General features: G+C 47.6%; 1 protein-coding gene and 1 long non-coding RNA gene across 4 annotated transcripts in view; one reads left to right on the top strand and one right to left on the bottom strand.

Annotated features, from left to right (window-relative positions):
* LOC105190582 (uncharacterized) overlaps window positions 1–21929 on the bottom strand; it is a 290780-nt gene that overhangs the window by 7988 nt on the left and 260863 nt on the right. For all 3 annotated transcript variants that reach the window (XM_019844800.2, XM_025307811.1, XM_025307810.1), the window contains exons 8-15: window positions 21199–21327; window positions 20950–21065; window positions 20006–20243; window positions 17738–17872; window positions 9845–9963; window positions 6230–6408; window positions 1809–1967; window positions 218–494 (exon numbers count right to left, since the gene is read on the bottom strand). In XM_019844800.2, coding sequence (XP_019700359.1) covers window positions 218–494; window positions 1809–1967; window positions 6230–6408; window positions 9845–9963; window positions 17738–17872; window positions 20006–20243; window positions 20950–21065; window positions 21199–21327 — 1352 coding nt within the window. The remainder of the gene's footprint in view (window positions 1–217; window positions 495–1808; window positions 1968–6229; window positions 6409–9844; window positions 9964–17737; window positions 17873–20005; window positions 20244–20949; window positions 21066–21198; window positions 21328–21929) is intronic.
* The window catches only part of LOC112590639 (uncharacterized), a 155861-nt gene continuing 136776 nt past the window's right edge, over window positions 2845–21929 (top strand). The window contains exons 1-3 of the long non-coding RNA XR_003114360.1: window positions 2845–3027; window positions 3302–3387; window positions 3651–3684. This is a non-coding gene — a long non-coding RNA (uncharacterized LOC112590639). The remainder of the gene's footprint in view (window positions 3028–3301; window positions 3388–3650; window positions 3685–21929) is intronic.

The following is a 21929-nucleotide window of genomic DNA, read 5'->3' as shown; positions in this document are numbered from 1 at the left end:
TATCGATTCGTGCTCTGGAATTACCGTGACGTTCAATGCGGCAAAAAAAAAAAAGGAAAAAAAATCAAACAAAGGTTGCGAAGCGTGATGGAATTTTCGGTTCCCGCAGGAAAAAGCGGGATATCTACGGCTACGAAGTAAAAGGAGACAAATCCGCGAGTAGATTTCGCCGGTGTAATTTACAGCATAGGCTGTAGACACGTGCTGTGCTGCTTACGGCTCTGAGTGGACTTGACTTCGATGACGAGCTGCCGATCGATCGGCGAGTCCAGGATCCAGGTGCATTTCTGCTGGTAATACTGATTCAGCTTCAACCCCGCGCTCGCCAGATCACCGCCATTGACCTCGCCTTCCGGTTCCGCCGTTGTGTGATCGCCGCAGTAAGTGTCATTGACAAACTTGTAGGCCGCGTGGAAATTGAGGCCCGCTCTCGACGATCTCGACCACTCGATGTAGACCGGAGTCCAGCTACGGATGCCCACCGGAAGCCAGTCCTGCGCGATAATAGGCTCCGTTAGACGGATGAAATGAAGGCGGAGAGGGATATCGCGTGGAAAATGGCAGCAGGTAGCGACCGAAGGAGACTAAAAGACGCGACGGGAAGTAAGAAGAGCGAGCGCCCGGCGATAAGAAAAAAGCTGAAACGAAGATCGCCGATGAAAATCGGCTGTGGGCGATAAGGGAGGAAAGGGAGCGACTCGTCATCGAATCTCGTTAAGGTCGCGTCGTTTCCTGAAAAAAAGAATGAGCGCTATACGTTCCTCTTCGGGCAGACGCGCGCGCTTAAATATTATATCGCAGTCGCGGACGTTGCGTTTAATTCTGCAGTACAGTGCAATTATACAGATTCGGTCGGCTATTTACATTGCAGTTCGCGCGATAGCCCTCAATTGTGCTGAAATAACGAGCGTTTGAATATGAAACGATGATCCCAGAATCGAAATTGTATTAGCGTTTATAGAGTCGTTATAACGATTACGCTCTATTGGGTAATCTGATAATATGCCTATTAATAATCATCATGTGGATACAGTCAAAGTCAGGCATGTCGGTTTATGGCATGTGTGCGAGGTTTGCGGCTAACATATTTCGCGTTGAATAAATTATCTAGCGTTGACGGCTCCTACGGCTCTCACTTCGTCGCTCTCAGCATGAAGACTCCTCGGGTAAACCGACAAAACGTAATGCAACGCCACTGTTAAATCGCGCGAACGGATTTTCCATCTCGTGACGACATCCGTTCTGCATTTCGCGGTTTCATTTCTTTGTACGCGCATCGATCCGACGATAATCGCGATCGGGTCACATTATTGACATTATCGCGCGGGTATCTTAAAAATAATGTTGCATGTACCGCTTTGAATTAATCTTCCGAAACAATCTTTTCCCTGCGTAAGAAACTGATTTATGAGACTTCACTTTATTGACGACGCCGACGCCGACGACGACGACGACGATGATGTAGCTCGGATTTTTAAGACGTCGCGCGCGCACAATGAGAATTTTCTTTGAAAGAAAGACCCGTCTCCCCCGCTAAGAACGATATAACGAGCACAAAGAGAATAACAGCTACTCGTGCGCGGAAAATTGCGTATATCGCGAGCGATATATTTTAACGACATTGCTGGCGTGTTCGCATGACAATGCAGAGATATAAAAGTCGCGGTAGTAACGATCGCTTTTATCTCGCCGCATTCAGGAAGCTAGAGAGAAGGCGAGAGAAAGACAGTATTGGCGTAAGACGTCGCGCGTTATTCGGATGCTCATTCGGCGGCACTAGCGCAGCTCTTGCCATCTCGTACGTTTACCTGGTAATTTCCGCAGAGACAGGTAACAATGTGACCGGTCTCGGAGACGAGCAGAAGGTGGTCCATATTCTCGAGGGACTTGCTGACGCAGTGGCAGCCACTGTCGCCGCACTTGGTCTCGCATGGATTATTCGGGGTCTGTTTCGTGCTACCTTTTACCTGCGAATAAAGACACAGGTGGTCTAACACTGCAGATAAAAATCTGCAGGAGCAGAAGGGGCCGGGGAGAGAATGGCGGAAACGAAACGAGGTGGAAAGGAAAGGAATTCGAAAGAAACTTTGCATCTCACAGTTGGGTTTATCTGTATGTTAGGTACGACGTGAAACAATGTTAAATTCTTTTCGAGCTATGTAATTCGAAATTTGGCTTCTACATTAAGCCTGTAATCGACCTTGTAGGGCCGATAAAATCATAATTAATACTTTGTCTCAAAATTAAGAAATAATTAAATGTAGAATATTAAAATAATTGAATATTAAATAATTCGGGAATAGATTTTTCTTTAAGCTTCAATATGGGAAACGCGGTAGTAGGTAATGATAATTTGTGATATCGAAAAATAAGAGAGTAGTGTGCATAATATATCTTGAGATTGACTTCGCAAGTTCAACGGAATTTGCAGGATTAATGCGGAAACAAAATTGCGACTCGAGATGCGCCATTTATTGCTCGTTTCAATTTTTAGATGAGAACTGGAATTTCGTAATTACTAGATTTTAATAATCGATGGCTGTACAGCGTATAAAAATATGGGTCAAATTCCACCGGAACGTGTATTAAAAGATTAGTAATAGTACTAATAATACCATCAATATTTTGCGGAATAGTAATAGTAAAATATAGTAAAATAAAAGCAACAGTAAAATAATGCGGAATAGTATCTATAATATTAATACTGAAATATTAGCGTTTTGATATCATATAAAATATTAGTGTTAATATTAAAATAGTATTTACCTACAACATTACAGTGTTTACTTCAACATTAATATTATTATAGGTATACACGTACACGCACATATCGCATGTGTGGAATGGTAAATAATGAAACAAGTCAAGCGTTCGGTCGAGCGAGTCACGCTCTGATGTAAACAGTCTTGGTCGCGCGCTCAGGGGTCACGTAGCACGACGCAAGAGAAACAGTTGCAAATAGTGTTTCTACGGATACGGATGCTGTACCGGAGGATCCGGTTCGGGTTGGACAAAGGCGGCTCGAAGGTAAAATCATAGACTCTTTATATTATTTAACTATTTAGTTTGTAGTTTTCGGCTCGGTACCTCATCCATCATGGCTTTATTTGCGACGTTTCGTAAGCATTCCAGTTTATTTCTTCAAGGAGAACAACTAGAGAAGATTGTTTACGAAACGTCGGAAATAAAATCTACGATGGACACGATATCAATCCGGACATCCAAATTAAATATTTCTCTACATCGCGAAAGTATAAAACATCATATTTAATTATTTATCATTCTGTTTAACTCTTTACAGCAGCAGCAGTTTTCTCGATGGCGTTCCTGTGAATGCGAGTGCTGTACCGGAGGATCCGGTTCGGGCCAAACAAGGCTGGCACGAAGGTAAACTTATAAGCATTTTGTATTAATTAATTATTTAACTATTCTCTACACCGCAAAAGTCTCTGAAACTATTTGAAATTAGATTTAATTGTTTATCATTCTATTGAATTCTTTGTAATCGAATATTGAAATAAAATTCTAGAAATAATCCGTTGAATTACGATCGAAAGAGCTAACATGCGCCTAATTTTTCTTTTAATTTTGCCGAGTTTATTTTCATCGAGTCGAGTTTTAATCTGCGATGTTTATATTTTTTATTACAGAACGACGTAGCAGAACGTGGCCAGCCTTAAATCGGTGAGTCAAAAAGAATAATAATTCAGAGATGATAGAAATGTGGTAGAGGTCTTTGTAATATTTCGCAAAAGTCAATGCAATTTACCTTGTTCATATATTTTGCAAGACGGGGTTTTCTGTGTTTGTGTATTGTTGAACGAAACACTGCTCGATACAATCAGGGAATAATTTCTTGAATTATATTTTCTTTTCAATACATACTTAAAATTTTAACTTATTTCTTACATATGTATTAACATTTGCCAAGGATTTTTATCCTTTATTATAAATCAGTCAACTATATATTATTCAACTATTCATTGACTATAATTCCCTAATTGATTTGAGCTGCATATATGATGCACACTAAAATTGCGCTACCACACGAGAAATTTACGTATTTTCTTCGCGGATTTTAATTTCATAGTTTTCATTAACAATTGTTTACACGCAATCTGCGCCGCGCGACACGTGTTTGAAGTGACATAGTAACTCGTCATCGCCAATATATTTTGAATTCGATATGTCTATTTGTCGTTTTTTTTTACAAAATTGAAAATCTCGCAGAACGATAATCCTGTTTGTCAACAATTGTAATCGTCCACGAAATTGAGTGCTTCCTCATTTTTTTTCGTTTTGTCCGAAAGATAGTGTCGCGATCTGCAGTCCGTAGATTTTCATATGCGATTTGCGAGTTTCCTCAAAGCGCTGGAATTTCATAAAATACCGCAGAAATCGTTATCACAAATATACTCGCTGAATTAAATAAAAAGAAATTTATCGTTTATTTAAAAATTCGAAAATCTCCCGAGACGAAAATCGCGTTTGTTGACAATTATACTCGTCGGCTAACAAAACGGAATGTTTTTTCCGTTTCTGTAGATATTCCAAAGATAATATCTGAATGACTTCCAGTTCACGATATTTTCACATACGGTTCGCTTATATTTTTATAAATACCGGAATTTAAAACAGGGTAGTAAAATCACTAAATGTTCGTTAAAATTTGAACTGCCGTTTTAAAGTGATCGCGGTCGCGAGTATTACAAAGTGAGTGAAGTAAAATCAACGTGGGACGTTCAATGACGCTGAGAATGCTGATGGTTGCTGAACGGATGCAGCGACGGGTTTCGACGGTGGGCCTAACTCTGGATATCGTCGAATTTCTACATGAAATGGTGAGCGTGCCATTTAGACGCTCACAAAGCGTCACGTTATTATATAATGCATGCACGCAAATTGCATTGACTTTTGGCGAAAGAAGTAAAAGCAGTTATACACTGCTCCTAATAGCGTATTCTGCAGCTTGATCGGAATAGAATATCTTTATATATTTATATATAAAAATTATTAAATAAATAAAATATAAAGATAAATAAAAAATGAAAATCTTTAATTCCGCGGTTTTCGTTATCAATTGTTTACACATGATTCCTGCGTGATGACCGCGCAACACATTTATATTACAGTGGAATTGTAATCAACGGTGATCAACGGTTGATTAATTTTAATCTTTTATAACTCGAAACTATATGATGAATTCGATAATTTCGTCGAGGATTCTCGGATTTTCAACTCTATCGAGCAGCAGAATATGTTATCAAAGTATCCCGAGTCGACATTTAAAATATATATCGCAAATACTGGTAAAAAGTAATGCGCCTCTAATAACTTGGGGCAACGAATTCTGTCTTGAATTTGCTAACGTCTCTCTTTCATTTCTCCTTACTCTTGTTGTTGCATTGAAGAGAAATTTAAATCTCTCTTGACGTTTCTCGAAATACGAATACGCCGCCTTTGCCTTTGCAATTTCTTCCGCGTTTTATCTTTTTTAAATCTGCCAATTCTAGTGAAATTTTAAACTTTAACAGCAAAGGAGATCATGAAAAGAAATATTCCTTTTATTTATGAATTAATCTCGATTGTATTACTTAATGTTTGTGAAATTTTCGCGTAGAACCAGAATCTCGACTCGGAATCGTACGACTGATTTGCGAGAGATCCTGAGATATTATTGCGAGGACAATTTATGTGAGAGCAACACGAGGGATTAAAGTCGCGCGACGAATTCGTAACGCGCATGCGACGGGTATCGCTCAGCACGGGATTACAGCCGGTGTGCTTCCGCGAGGAATTCAATCGTTGGATTTAGTCGTTTTCGGGAGAGTTGCTGGAAACTCGCTGAACGTCGGGCCGTTGTTTCGCCTTCGTGGGCCGTCTGATCCCACGGAATATTATTTAAACGTGGATTAAACGGCGGACGAGCTGGAGGGGTGAGACGGGGGAATTTTTGCACTCGCGCCGCGCGCCGAACGTAGATTAAAAGTTTTAGTTTTCGGACGAAAGGCGGAATAAAATCCCTGCTCGCGTATCCGACGGGTGTTCACCAACGTGGCGTTCTCTTCTTTAGCCGAGTGACTCTAATGCGAAAGTTTTTATCCATGGTCGCGCGCGCGCGCGCGCGCGCGGTCCTTAACACCTCTCCCTCACCGAGCAAATTCACGGATTCAATCCACGTGACCGATTAAATGCGCGACACAGATTAAACATTTCGCCGAGAACTCACAGTAATGACCACCGACTGGTTGGGCGCCGGTATAAAGTGCTGCCTGCACTTCACCGGACCTTCCATGGCGAATAATCGGTGCGGTTCCGGATGCACCACCGAACCCTCCACCGGTGACGTCAGTCCATAATATTCGACGTCGCACACGCTGGCCGGTTGCTGAGTGCCACCCTCGCGTTCTGTAGCATCAGACGAAAATACGTTGTTTATGGAGGTGTCGGGACAAGCGTCGCCTCGTGCAATTTACATCTTGCAACTTACATCTCGCAATAATCGAACAGGAGATCTAGTCGATACGCGCGAAAGAGCGCCATATAGGTTTCTTGACATTTCATCTTGATATATTTGCCATGATATGAATTATTGATATATTTATCATGATATTGCGATATACGCTTATTACGATAATTCTTGATATGTTTATTATGACATTATCACATTATGAATTTGATGTGATATTTGGATATGATATGATTTGATATCATATTTGATATGTTTTTTATGATAAGTTGTATAAGTGTAACAAATACGTATCACGAATCCGGCAAGTCTAAGCTAATAAGTTATGAGGAAAGAAACATAAAAAATCTGACGTAACAAGCACGCGGCTTACTGCTCTATATCTGTATTAGTCCGAAGATCTCAACCGAGGAGATCGTTGCTCGAGAATTTATCAGATGACGATCTCTTAAGTATTTAAGATACTTCTCATTTTATCATCGCGACTTCCGCCCACCGAAACTCCCATGAAACTCGTAACATTCTCTTTCTGTGCCTTTTGGAATAATTCTTCTACGTGAGAGACTGAGTTCTCCTCGAACATATAGCGAGACACACACACACACACACACACACACACACACACACACACACACACACACACACACACACACACACACACACACACACACACACACACATACATACATCTCTGCGAGTTATAGACGGATCAGCGCCTACGGGCACTTTTATTTCGCCAAAGTTCACCGGGCGCAGACGGAATTTCCTCATTCCGTTTCTTACACGGCAATTTCACATGATTATTCGCCGCGGTTCGAGGTCGACCGGGCTGAATTCGACCCTTCCCGTCGTAGGAAATCGGTCTCTCCGGATCGCATAAAGTTTTATGTTCCAGCGGATCGTACTCACGAGCGCGCGAGATAAGGTAGGCTCGGGAATTCCGAGAGACCGAAAACGTCCGATCTCTCCGTATTCAATGGTCGCCGAGGTGCTCTATAAAAAAATAAAAAAAAAAGAAGCGCACAGCCGCGCGACGGGGGGAAACGACGAGTGGGGGGGAGAGGGGGGTAGCTTTGTCAGGATAACGCCGGTACGGACGCGGAATAAAAGAGCCGACGGGGACAAAGTCGAGGTCGATTCAGACGCGCGCGGTCGTTTTATTTATCGCTTAAAAATACGACGTTGTTATTTAAGAGGCCGAACAGCCTCCCCATCTCGAACAACTGTCCTTTTATCGATCGATCGCTCCGCGCGAACGAGATATCGCGCACACGCGCGCGTACGTAACATGTGTAACGCGTGTAAATGTAATAACGTCGCGCACCGGTCACTCGTCAATCACCGTCCAATCGACGTCGGCAGTTTGTCGTCGTCGCGCGCGCGCACGCATGCACGCACGCACGCACGCACGCACGCACGCCCGGACGCGGCGACTTTTGATTCTCCCGTCATTTACGCCTTTTTTTAATAACAGTGCGCGACTGAATCCGCGCGTGTCGCTCGCTTGTACGATCGGTGTAGCCCCGAGTCGATGTTACGGCGCGGCGGCGCCGCGCCGTGACCGTTTTATAGGCAGCGTAAAAAAATGCCCGCCCCCGAACGGGAATGTGATGTCGATATGATGCGCCGTAAAATTCGACCGACGTTTAAAATCTCATCGATATCAAAATTCAATTATTGTTGCTCGTTCGTGTTTTTGTTTTCGCCCACTAAAATTTTATTTCCCGCGCTATTAGCTCGCTCGGGGGAACGCTCGCGCGCTTGTACGCGAGAGGTCGATATTAATTTCCAATTTTTGGTGGCATGTAAATTTGCGCGGGAAGACGACAGGGCGGAAATATTGCGCTCGTTTGAACAAATTGTAAATCTCTTGAACAGTAACGCCAAACCGAAGGCAATTATTTCGCGGACACTCGCGGGAATCTCGCATAGGGGTAGTTTGCGTTGAAAATTTGCCACAAACACGCGTTGCTTGTCCGATCTCTCGATTTGGAAAATTTGGGTTTCGTGTTCGCCACGCGGCCGCTCTATCGAGCCTTTCGTTTGTGATAGTCTGGTTTTACGCAACAAAATAGTCGTAACGGTCGCGAGAGAACTATGCGCGGCCGCGAATAATTACGAGTAATCCAACGTGAGCGTAATGTAACCGGGCTCCCATTTTAATCTCCAGAATTGCCCGGCCAAGGAGGGTCTCTCTCTCTCTCTCTCTCTCTCTCTCTCGGTAGCTACTTAATCGGGGTTAAATCTAATCTTTGAAACGGGATTAAACACGACCGCTGTGTTTTTGCGGCGACGCGCGTCGATATTGCGAATGTGTCCTCCGGCGGCCAACCGGAGGATCCTCGGCCGAGTGCCAAGCGAATTTCGGGATTACCAGTCCGGACGTGCCTATGTTCATCCGATTAAGGGGCACCGAGGCTTTGACATCGATATGCCGAGGCGTATTTACGGTAATTAGTTACTCGTAATTAGCGGTTTGGTCGCGTCGCAGTCGACCGCTCGAAAAGCTGCGGGCAAAAACGCCAATTCGACCGATCGAATGTCGGCGGCCGAGGTGAACGCAAATTGTGCCGATTATGAAGATGATACCAATGCTATCATCATAGCCTGTGACAATCGAACGCGCTCGATAGAGAACTCCCGTTCTCTGCGCGCGTGCGTTTTGCACAGAGGGGATTATCGCAAACGTTGGTAGGTTCTAAAATCGGATCGGAACGCTTCGGGTGCCACGTACGTGACTCATGAAACATTCGTCTAATTAAAATACTTGAATAATTCAAATATTTATTTGTGATTAATTTAAATATTTGGAGATCAGAATTTTTTATAAGAATGCCCAGCTTGCCTTGATATTTCATGGAATGGAGAGACATAATGCGCTTGGACAATCGCTTGGAAAAGAATCGAATCTTTTATCATCCGCTATACACAAGCTCTCTTCTCTACTATCCGAGGAATCTCCGGTGCTTAGGGAAGACACCGAATTATACATAAATCACACTGCGCGATCTTTTTTAAGCCCTCCGCTCAGGGGCATAAAATGAGGAAGCTTCTCGGGGGCGCGTAAAGAACGCGATTGCGCTCGTAACTCGTAACGGCGAACAAAAAGCAAGCTGTACCCGGCGATGGAGTGCCGCGCGAAAAAGTTGACGAGCTTTTTGCGATTTCGCGGCGTTTACACGCGGGCTTGATTGTGGGACCGCGCGGCGGATGCGCCTTATAATACAATTTCTAGCGTGCAACCTTCCTTCTATTTTTCTCCGAGTCCGCGCGCGGTAACTGCGGCACGCTTTCGCGACGCGACTCCGTCGACGTTTCGTCGTCCGTCGACGGCGCTCTTTTTACGAGCACAGGGACGCGCGACGTATAGCTTACCGTCGTGGAAGTAGTACGAGACCTCCATATACTCCTCGTCGGTGGGGCTGTTGGAGGCGCGTCTTAAAACCACCGTCATGTCCCGGCCGTTGGACGAGTAGCGCTTCGGCTCGGTGTACCTGGAAGAAACGCGAACAGGGAACGTCATTTACGCGGGCGTCGTGAGTGCCGGTGATCCGCTGAGCGAGGGGCGGTTTTCCCACGCTCTCTCAGCGCGCGGGAGAGCCGTCCCCGTTCCGGACTGGAAGTGGATATAAATCGAACACGGCGGCCGCCAAGTGCGTCGTAAGCAGCGACGACGCGGACGTGGCTGATGAACAGGGCGGGCGATGTGTTAATCTCCACGTCCCGTTGCCGGATGTTGTGTTCTTACTATTAAAACGTCGTCTCTTACTTCTAAACCGTCTTCTGGGGGGCATGTTTAACTCGCGATCGCAACGCGAAGCTAAGTCGCTAAAAATTGGCAGGATATACGGCTGTTCGAGATATTCCGTAAATTGATCGACATTTCTTAGGACCGCGTTGGCACACGCGTGGCAGTGACAATTTTTCTTTTTAAGAACTTACTCTCTAAAAGTCAGCGATTATGCACTGATTGACTGAGTGACTTTCACTGATTCACTTTTGGAGAGTAAGACTACAAATACCGGCCTGTGTTTGTGTTTTACATAATTGTCTGAAACAGCACAAATATGAGGTTTGTGGGGAAGGTGGCCCGACTAACTATGGTGCATCTTAATAATCGTAAGAAACGGTCCCTCGTGGAGCGATCTTATCTGATGAAAATTCACCCATCTCCAATGTTGTTGCCGAGCTGGGCGATGTATGTTGCCGAGCAAGTGTTAAGACGGTGGTTTTGCCCGGCGCGCTCGTGCACTCAGCGGAGAGAAACAAAGCCGGCGTTACGTCCGCCCGGATCGCGCTATGAATAATGATCGATTCGATTCTCGCTCGCTAGTTACACCGCGCAAGATCCGTGACACTTTTCACATGGGACATTTGGGGCATGCGGGGAGAACTTCGACGGGAATTATTAATTCACGACCATTATGCGCGGGGGCGTGTATGACGCGCGCGGGCGCCGCCCGCACGAAAGGGTGCTTCCGCAAGTTACACGAACGGCAGTGTTGGGACAAAGCAGGATGTAAATCTTGCACGTAAGACTCTATTTTCCCCGGGCAAAGTTGTAAATGGACGTCTTGGGAGCCGCCCTCGATAGTCCGTGCGAGAGAATTGCCTATGAGTTAGTTTTGCAAGATAAATTGGGTCGCCTGCTGTCTCTCTCGTCGCTTCGCTCTCTCTTTCTCCCTCTCTCCCTCTCTCTCTCTCTCTCTCTCTCTCTCTCCCTCTCCCTCCCTCTCTCTCTCTCTCTCTCTGTCTCTCTCTCTCTCTCTCTCGCCTTTTGTCGCTCGAATGAGTGCGTTACATCGCCGACTTTCTAACACAGCGGCAACTTTTCTGTGTGACGAACGACACGCGTAGCGTTTGGCAACTGGGTGACGCTGTAACTTGGCGAACTTGACGTTCGACTCGAACTTGACGACCTCACTCGGATACCTCTGTTAGAATCTTGCTCTTCGGGAGAGTCGTCTCGCGCGAAATCCTTAGGCCACTTTTTCGTTTGTATCGTTAACCTAACCTAACCTAACCTAACACCCGCGCTTGTTAAGTCACGTTGAGGAATTACATCCGTATGATCCATTTGAGAATTCACGCGCGAGGCTGAAGAGTTTCCACGCCGCAGTGCAGAGATGATCGTTCTGCCGCGGAAGAGTACGCGAGTTCCGAGTTCCCGTCTGTTTGTAAACTGTATTACAAACCTGCATGGTTATATCCAAAATGGACCACGATACCTCCTGCACGAATGATGTTTTACTTTATCAGCGCTAGACAAAGCAACAAGGCTCGGTGCGTTTGATCTGTGTCGGTTCATTGGCTGCCCCCGACAGACAGGCGCAGCAGGGGTTGCAGCTTTTAGTTGGACATGGCGTGTGTGAAGATTAAATTACTTGATGGCTGTCCCGGATTGATCCTCAGTGTATCTCTCGTACGAGCGGAGATTAAATAGAGCGCGCCTCCGCACTCCGCGCGACTCACTTGGATAATAGCGATGTCGCTAGACCTTTGTTCCAGTTTGCCATCAGCGGTACCGCGCGGTAAACGAAAGTTCAATTGTTCCTTTCAGCCGTATCCTTCGCCCTATCTCGCGCCGACACGTTAAGCGATCCGCTTCTCCCGTTAAGTTCGGCTTCTCTTATGATCACTCGCATTTTACATTCGTAAAATTAACACTCTCGTGATCCCGCATTTGTCACGGAAGAATTTCCGCCTGCCCATGGCGGGCCTCGAGAGGTCACCCAGACCTCCCAGAGTCCCATCCAAAAGGGCCGAATACTCTCTAAATTCCTTGGAGTGGAATCTCGAAACGACGATTTTCGAGTGGCGGTATTTTCACTCGAAGCGACAATGAAAATACCGCCACTTGGGAACGCAAGAGTGAGTGCTTCACCCGATCTCACAGCGGATTCTGACTCCATATCCGGGCGAATGTTTCAATCGATTAGAGTGAATGTGTTCCTCCGAGGGTGGAGTGCGTCGGGTTCACTCTTCGATTTCCGAATGAAAGTATTCACTCGACCATTCATAGCGGGGAGATTCGTCCTCTATGAGTGAAGGATCATTCGAATTCGATTTGCTGGTCACTCTGCTTTCTGAGTGAAATCTCACTCGGAGAAATCTAGAGACTCTTTTCTTCGTGTATGAGCTTATAAATTTACTTGTACGTGCCTCGTGTGATATTACAATTACATATGTAGAGCCTGTTATATATATATATATACATATGTCGAAAATATCTCTTTACAAAGCGGTAACCGATGGCAGAGTGAAGGTTACGTATTCGCGACGACTTCGACGGCCGTCAGAGTGTTGAGAGAGTGAAAATGTCGATCCTCTCCTTAGAGTTACGGACTCTGCGGCGTACCCTTTGCATCTTTCAACACGGCCGGCTTTCTGAAGTTCACCTTCTCGGCTTCGAATCGAGTTTTTCGATTAGATCGCCTTTTAAATCCCTTTGTTATCTTGAATCATTTGATGAAACTGATGTCATTTAGGAAAGAGGTAGAGGCGGGGAGTATCGCGCCAAGCAAGGCAGCGGCGGGCGGAAATTCGGCGGGTCGGGGCGGGGCGCGGGCGATGGGAAACGTGCCCGGCGAGCGACGGTGTGCGGGGGCGCGCGGAGAACGTGCGAGGCGGATGAAGCATGGGCGTTATTTCGCATGAATTTTTACGAGATTAGCCGACATAAAACACGCGGCAGTCCCATAGGCACGTACGTACGCTGCATCCGGGTGGGCTGCTGCCGCCGCCGTGCGGCCGCCGTTGCCGGCGCTGCTGCTAAGCATAAATCGTCGCGAAGCCGGCTGGCGCAACGTTAGAAATTAAAATAGATTAAAAAGTGCCAGAGTGGCGTCAGCAAGGCGCGCACGGCCGCCGAATATCGCTCTCGCCGCGCCGGAAAGCGGAAACGATCCACCCTCGTTTTACGGCCGAACGGAAGCCCGCGGACGTCTGCGGGCTACAGCCCCCGCGATTTCCGCTGGCACCGCCGTGCACGATGTAGCGTGTGATTCCCCCGCAATCTCGAGCTCTCGAGCCCGAGGGCGATCTCTACCCGCGCTACTCGGCGCACTAGTCTTTGTACAGACACGCATTTGTACGTGCGCACTTGGAGATCGCCGGCTTGGGGTTTTACGCGCCGGCAGAAGACGAGCCATAACCGTTTCACAGCGACACTCCCCACACACCGTCCGTCCAATATCTTTACGGGACCGTGTGAAACATCTATGAGGGCCTCGCTGATTCATCAAACGACCGGGCGCGTTACGTGACGCGGACTGGCATTTTCGCCGCGAGACCCACCCCTAAATCGAAGTAACGCGCCGTTCAGCCTCTTCTCTTCCTCTCTCACCGCTCCCTGCCGGAGCGGTTCATTTTCCGGGAAGCCGCTTAGTTAGAGTTACCCGATCTCGAGACATCTGTGCGAGAGGCGGCGTTATCGCAATATTTCAGGCTTTTTACCGCGCGTATCCGCGGATCGAAGAGCGAAGCCGGGCGTAAGCCCGGCGAATCGATCGTGTTCTATCGGGGAGCCGACGATGGTGGTGGCGGAGGAGGCGACGTCGGTGGCGACAGCGCCACTCGAAATCTCTTCTGGGAAATCTCTTAGCCCTCCCGCGCATCGTTCGTTTGGCCGTTCGTCGGTCGGCTCGTCCTTTTTGCACCGGCCGCATCAAGTTCATCCCCGATGCGGCGGCCGAGCGGGAGGGGGGCATCGGGTTACACCCGCGACAGACATTTCGCGTCCGTCCATTTCCCACGGCTTGCATAATGCATGCGGCCGCGACTCTGACGACGACGACGACGACGACGACGACGACGACGACGACGACGACGACGACGACGACGACGACGACGACGACGACGACGACGACGATGTCGCTAGCTCGAAAGTCCCCTTTGCACTTATCCCCGTCCCTTTCCGAGGTCGGTCGGCCGGCTAGTCTGACGAATGAGCGAATTCTGCTTCGCGGGTCACCGCCGCCGCTTCCAACCTCCCGAGGAATCACCTTTGTTTGCCGTTGCTCGATCCTCCCCGGACGCCGCGCTGTTTCCACGGCCGATTGGTCAACCTCGTCTCCGGAGGCTCGGGCATTTCAGGCTCCCGCTGGCGTTGTCCCACGTGCAGCGATAGGGATAGGGGAATCCTTTCCCTGGGAAGTGTGTCAGCTCCGCTCGCGCGTTCTTCTTCGTTTTCTCATAATTTGCAAACGTGTATTCGCTCTTGCGTCACCGGAATCTATCGCTCCGGTCGCGTTTCACGTCGTTCGACGGCGCTTGTGTAACCTGGTGCGTGTTGAATGCTGATGAAAAGACAGAGTTGCGAAATTCGACGAAAAAACGGCCGAAGTAAGGATCCGCAGGGAGTCGAGAATTTTGGGATGCAATCCACTCGGTTCGCGTATACTACGTCGCTGCTCAATATATATGGCTAAAAATCTTCTCTCAAATATCTTTCTCGTCACGTTTTTCATTTGATATGACCTCCATTCTATCTCCCTTGAATTCTTATCAAGCATCTCATTCTTACATCGATATCTCGGCTTTGCCGGCGAGAGAGGGAGCGCGTATTATGAATTCAAAATTTACGCCGCGATAATTTATCACTTAATGACGGACGCGACGAAACGCGACGATATCGCGTTTTACATCGCTCTCGATGACGTTTTATTTCCTTCGTTTGCACATCACATCGGTTATTTGTCGCTTCGAGAGTATTTATTCTTGTCAGCCGGGCATTTAATTGTATTACCGTTTCCCTCGTACGCAGCTAATTTCTGTAAAACGCTTATTTATCGTCGAATGCGAGTTTTAATCCTCCGAATTTTTATCCCTTCGCACTCGCTCGTTGTGCGTAATTTCTTCATGAATTTTGCGATCAAATGCTGCAAGTCATAAATTGCAAAGCGGGAGGGGGATTAAACGGATTAACCGGTATTCTATCAACGCCCCAGCACGCGCTCGTATTTATTATTATTCGCACCAGTAAATCGATCGGCATTAAATGTTTACGACGCTGAAAGAACCGCGTCTATAAAACGCACGTTTCGCGCGTGGTAACTTCGGCTGAACATACACAAGGATTTGTATCGTAAATGATACGTGAACGAACGATAAAGAGAAAATAGGAAAGAAAGTGAGGGGGGGGGAGAGAAAGGAAGGAAGAGAGAAAGGGGCACCACATTTCTTGTAGGTGGAAACAAGCGTATGGGACGGCGAAACCGCACGATTTAAAAATTCGTATCACATACAATTACGCAGAGTTAAATGTTTACGATGTCATTGAAGAAACCACGCTCGTTAAACCGATACCTCAATACTGACGGCGCGCGGTAAACCGGCGTATGTATTCGTTAACGAGCACATATCGTGTATGTGCGCTTCATTTTTAGAGGCAGGATATCGCGCACTTTGCGCGAAACAAAAAACAAAAAGTCAGACGAAGATGCGAACACGTACGGACTTGGTGAATATAAAACACAGCCGCTCGCTTTTTTCTTTTTTTTTTCCCCGCAAAACGCTAATGTTCGCGTAAAGTCAACGCGCGTTTCATGCGCGCATTTCGAAAATTATTTTTCGCGGGATTTAATCAACGTAAAACGAGTTTGCTGTGTAATCGAAGGATTCCCCTCGTAAAAATCACGCTATCACGGGAACGTTATGAGCGAGACAACACTGCGTGCGCAGCCAGCTGTTCCAGTTTACGTCCATAAATTTTTGTTACGCTTTTTTATGGATATACGTCTTGCGACAGTACAGCGGAATTATACATAACTGGAAACAGCTGAGGAAAAATGGAATAAGTAGTTAGAGCCTTACGATTCCCCGTCCGTGCTGTTATCGACGCGCGAGAGAGCGCCATGATCGTAAAATATACATTTCGATACAGCACCAATTCGACACCGACGCGCATAAAAGACGACCTTTTTCATCGTGCAGCCTGAGAAAGGACCGAATTAAAAAACAAGAAGGAAGAAGAGGGAATTACGATTTGTCGAGATAATTCAGAATTGAAAATGGACGCTTTTCTCGAGAAACGGTCGAAAGATCGCGGATGCGTGTGTGTGTGTGTGTGTGTGTGTGTGTACGAGAATGATAAAACCTCCTCTCTGCGGAATTAATACGCTATTAAAGCTAAATTAAACGGTCGCCGCATGAATAGGCCGCCGAATTCTCGTCGGGGAGTTCTCGCGGCAGAGTTTCCGACTCGAAGAATCGAGAGGCATCGCCTCTGGAATAACTTTGCATGAATTATTGCGCCGGAGGAAGCTTCCGCGTTGCGCCGGGTAACGGACTCAACGATTTCAGATAATTACCATCCGCGTCCTCTGACGTTTCTTCTCATTCGAACATGCAGGTCGTCCGGTATAAACGCACACGTATACGCGGCGAAATGCAGCGCGCGCGCGCGCGCGCGAGAGAGAGAGAGAGAGAAAGAGAGCACAGAGTCATCTTTCATTCCTTGACTTTTCCGGCGAGACAGGCGTGTGAGGTATATCGCATTGCGTGTCGTGTCTAACTCTCGAACGGAGAGACCGATGATGGATCTGCCGGAGCTGTGTTTTACGATTACGTACCGGCGATCTTTCGCCGTCCCTTCGCGACACGAAGATCAGGAATACATCGGTTGCCATTCCGCGCGTTAGCCGATAAGACTGGATTCGCACAATGTGTCTAGACGACGGCAGACAGGATTCCGTCGATCCTCCGTCAAAATGTTCCCCAACGCCTTCGCACTGGAGTATTCACGGTACACGGATAAAAATATTATCCCATTCTGCCGCCGTCTAGACGGATGATGATGAGAATCCAGACTAACACCGCGCTCGCGATATAACGACCACGCTTCTCAAAGACGTGTGCGGAAAAAAGGCTACTGGCGTGCTAATAATAAAGTACATGGGATAAAAAAAAGTATACATCCCCGCCGGGACCCGCGTTGTTCGCCGTAGGACTGGTCGCATCGTTAACTGACTTGCACCGCTGCGAGCAGTTAGAAACTAATCTCCATTTTGATGCAGTTTCTAAGGAGACTTAACCAGTTTCGGTTTAAGCCGCGTCGCGCCGCATCACATCGCGCCGCATCGCGTCGCATCGCATCGCGAGTTGGAGGAATCCTTGAATTTGCCAACTTACGATTACAATGCATCACCAATAAACCATGCGATACTGTATACACACACACACACACACACACACACACACACATATGTATATATCTATACATATATGTATCTCTTCACAGTCACTATAATAACCGGAGAATCCACTTACTTATCCTGACCCGCGAATTCCCGCGGGAGCCACTGCGCAGGGCTGCAGATCCTCCCCAAGGTGGTGGCGGTATCGAGCACCCCGCTTTCCGGCGAGCCGTCGAATATCTCGATCGCCGATTGGCAGGACTGCGCGCTGCAGAATCGATAACACGAGAACATATCCATCAGTCGATTTCACGATAATACCCGCGCGCTCTCGGAAATTCGGTCGCTCGGTCGCCGCGAGGAAATTTCACGCCGATATCTCAGCCGCGTGTTTTCCCGCGAGGGGTTTAAAGAGCTCAGCGCAATAGCGAGATCTAACGTGCTCCTTGCGAGGAATCCGAAGTAATCGCGCGCCAAGTTTCAACAATCGCCGGATTAATTCGAGCAAACTCTGCGGAGAAGAAAGAGCAAAGGGAAAGGCGAGCGCGATCGTCATCGCTGCACCCCGACTTGTCCATTTCTCCTCTCTCTCTTTGTTTAATTTCTCGAAAAAAATTGTCCGCCATCGCGCGAAATAATCCGCGATCGAGAGAAAGTCTGCAAATCTGACACGAATGTTGCCATTACGCGGTCACCCGTGCCGCAAACGCGAGCAAAGAAAGGAGGATGAAACGCACGGAGGCGTCAGGCTGGCGAGAGGGGACACGCGCGCGATATTCTCCAGTGTTCAGAGAAGCGGATACTTTCTCGGTTCACCTGGCGCTTGGATTTACAATATTCCGTTCAAAATTCATGCTGCATCTTCAACGGAGTCCTTTCCGCTCTACGTCTCTCGTCTCGCGTCTGCAGTTTGTATCAACTCGCATATCCGCGCTCTCTTGGAACCGATAGCGCGGCGTGTTCGCGCGATGTCGGGGGCGGAGGGGTAGTTTGTCGGGGGTTACTAGTAGTCGTCGACGTCGGCAGTGGCTCCGGGCTGATTTCACCCCTCCCGCGCGGCGTGTTCCGTCTCTCAACGCGAACACATCTCCGAAGGCGTGGATACGCGTCCCACGTGTCGCCGGCATTGTGCATGATAATTGAAAATCCCCGGGATACACCACGCACGCGGACGTGTTTCCCCTGCGTGATTTAATGCCAGACTGCGCGAGCCTCCGCGAAAGAGAGAGAGAGAGAGAGAGAGAGAGAGAGAGAGAGAGAGAGAGAGAGAGAGAGAGAGAGAGAGAGAGAGAGAGAGATCCTCGCCGGCGCCGTTCCGATAAGGTACGCGAGACCCCGCTAACGGTGAAATAAGAGTTTCGCGGGCGGAACACAGCGCGTGATCGGGGAACATCAGCGCGGCCGCGCGTACGCGGTCGTCGTGGACAGGAAGGATGCCCGTAATTTTTCGCGTGTGTTTTAGAACGCATCCGTCATGTCCAACGGGAGAATCCTCCCAGGGAAAAACAAATTCTCCTATTGGACTGGACAGATACATTCCGAAGCGCAAGTTTCACGGATGACTTTTCTGTCTCACGAGTGTATCGCGGGTGCCGTCAAATGGGCGTTACGTTCTCGTTCGGGGCTTGCGCGTCTCGACTGAATTTGACTGAGATGTATCTAACTGTATCGCCACGTTTTAACGATATCTCGTATCATTGATGTTTTTTTATGATTTTGTATTATTTACGTCATATTATATTATTTCATATTTTTTACACACACGTAACATACATGTATGTTATAAAAAAAATTTTAGTTTAAAGATTGCGAAAGTCACTCCGGAACGTCGGCCGGAAGGGTTAATTAACATTATTGTTATTTTGGATTGTTTGTTCCCTCTCTCTCTCTCTCTCTCTCTCTCTCTCTCTCTCTCTCTCTCTCTCTCTCTCTCTTTTGTTCCCTCTTTCTCGTGTTCATCGACGTTGTTCCAAACAACGAGAGCGCTTACGGTCGATGCAAACAGCGAAACTTATGACACCCGCATGACCGGCACATTAATCAACGGCACAAACCACCGACTATTTTTACAACGCGTCACGACACGAGTAAGTTACGATCGTAACCCGCCGCGGATTCGCGGACATCGGGAGGCGCGATTGAAAACAGTAAACAAATGCGAAATGCAATTTCGCACCGATTCGTTGCCACGCTCGTCGTTTACGTGAGTGCGTTTTTTCGTTCGCTGCTGGTGAGTCCTCGAGTCGATAGGCCAATCGGGGGCAACACCGTGTCGATGTGCAGGGGGTGCGAGAAAGAACAAAGGGTTTACCGCTTCCTTGCCACCGGTCGATCGCGATCGCACGTGCGTCTCGGGCTCGTGCGAATCGAAGATCCGAAGCGCGAAGGCGAGCGGCGTTACCTGAGGTTGTAACTGGCCAGGGAAACGTGTCCGGTATCGTAAGCGCGACCACGCAGCACGAGCCTGCACGTCGTGGACTTGGGCTTGCCCCGGGTGTCGTGGTGGCCCGCTCGGACCTTCTCGCCGCTCACCTCGAGGTCACAGCTGTTGGTCACGGCGCCTTGGTCCTTGCGGTGCTCATGGAGGTCGCGATTGTTGTACCGCACGTTGTAGCTGCCGGCGGACTTCATCATTTCGACTGGAAAGTGCCAAAGGCGAACGGCGCGAGAGGGAGAGAGGGAGAGAGGGAGAGAGAGAGAGAGAGAGAGAGAGAGAGAGAGAGAGAGAGAGAGAGAGAGAGAGAGAGAGAGAGAAAGAGAGAGAGTGAGTGAACGTTGATATATAATAACTGTCATTAGCATATCTCTGGCATAGCTCTCGTGTGTCGTTCGATGTCAAGACATCGTGTCGACGAGAAACAGGCGAGATAGGATAGAAACTTCGTGGATTGAATCTCGTGGAAGTTATACGACGCGAGAGAAGGTTTGTTTTGAGATACTAATATTAGTCTTGGACAATTAGTTTCTACACGGAGGAAATATTGCAGTGAGAATTCCAACAAAATTTTTTTAAATCTTGTACCACAAAGAAATTTGACGAAAACTTACAAGTATTTGTATAAAAATGTTGTGCACGTTTGACTTTTTATTACACGATATTGCGATTACTTGGGCGTTTCGTTTCTCCTTGTTTATTATATTTCTACGGTAATTCACATCGGTATAGTCCAGTTTTACAAAAGTATTGTAAAAGATATATTTTAACGTAATTTCTACTGCAGTGTTTTTTTTTGTGTATTATTGTTCTTGATTAACTTAAAACGCGTGAAACACGAGAGTTAGTCGATAAACAGTGGTTGGCTTCGGAAATGCGGAAGCGAACTCGCCGACTTTCTCATTACTTACGACTTTTATTCGTGCTGTCGACGGTGACCGTCGTCGGTGCTTCCGTCGTTATTTCTATAAAACTCAGCGTCGCGACGAAGCCATTGTAATCAAAAGGCGGTACCTCCGGGCCGGTTCTGTAAAATAATATAAACTTTCCGACGGGTGCACGGGACGGCGAGCCATCTCCAACTTGAGTCGACGCAAGAGAGAGGCCGAGAATAATTGATTCTTTGAGTCCCGATAAATCGCGTTGAATAAATTTCCAACCTGAATTCGACGAGGAGTTCTTGGCCGTCATATATTAGCGACGTCTTCTCCTTGCCGCAGAGCATCTTCAGCAACGGGCTCGACGTCGTTGGGCCCGAATACACGGCGATGTAGTCGCTGGTGCAGTGGCTGTAACGAGGGTGGAAATATTTTCGTGTAAGCTGGTAGTATACATTTTGCGCGCGCGTTTCAAGAGACTTTGCTGGTGCAGTCTCTTCGTCCTTTGCGTCGGGACGAAAGCGTGCGGGGGTGGATGGAGAAAATGGGAAGCGGCAGGATAGTGCGCGGGATATGGGTGGGATGGTCTATCGAAGCGGTCGAGAATCGTGTACCGATTTATCAGGGAGTTCATGAGGATGAACTGGATTCGGGTGCCGTGGAAGTTTCGCCATTAAGAAAATATCCAATATTACCGGTAAGGCAGAAGCGGCTGTGCCGAATTACCGCGACGGGGACGGCGTGATTTATTTTACGAGGGAACTTCATCGCCGTTCGCTCGCAGGGACGATCCCTCACAGCTGGGATCACGAAAATGCGATTTTAATAATGTGGCCAATTAGGGGTCATCGCGGCTTTCCGGAGGAGCTCGGTCGTACCCGGTGATTACCGTGTAGACGAACGGTGATTAAAAGTGGTCCCTTTCGTGGTTCCCAATCCCTACCTTGGCCCCTTTTTCCTCCGCCTTTGCAATTATCGCCGATGGTGTATTACGTCGTGCTCCATTATTGATA

The sequence above is a fragment of the Harpegnathos saltator genome, unplaced genomic scaffold, assembly GCF_003227715.2.
Source record: "Harpegnathos saltator strain DR-91 unplaced genomic scaffold, Hsal_v8.6 scaffold96, whole genome shotgun sequence".
In the NCBI taxonomy this organism is placed as follows: Eukaryota; Metazoa; Arthropoda; class Insecta; order Hymenoptera; family Formicidae; genus Harpegnathos; species Harpegnathos saltator.
The sequence above is the reverse complement of the archived record's forward strand: the minus strand, read 5'-3'. Positions and strand labels throughout refer to the sequence as shown.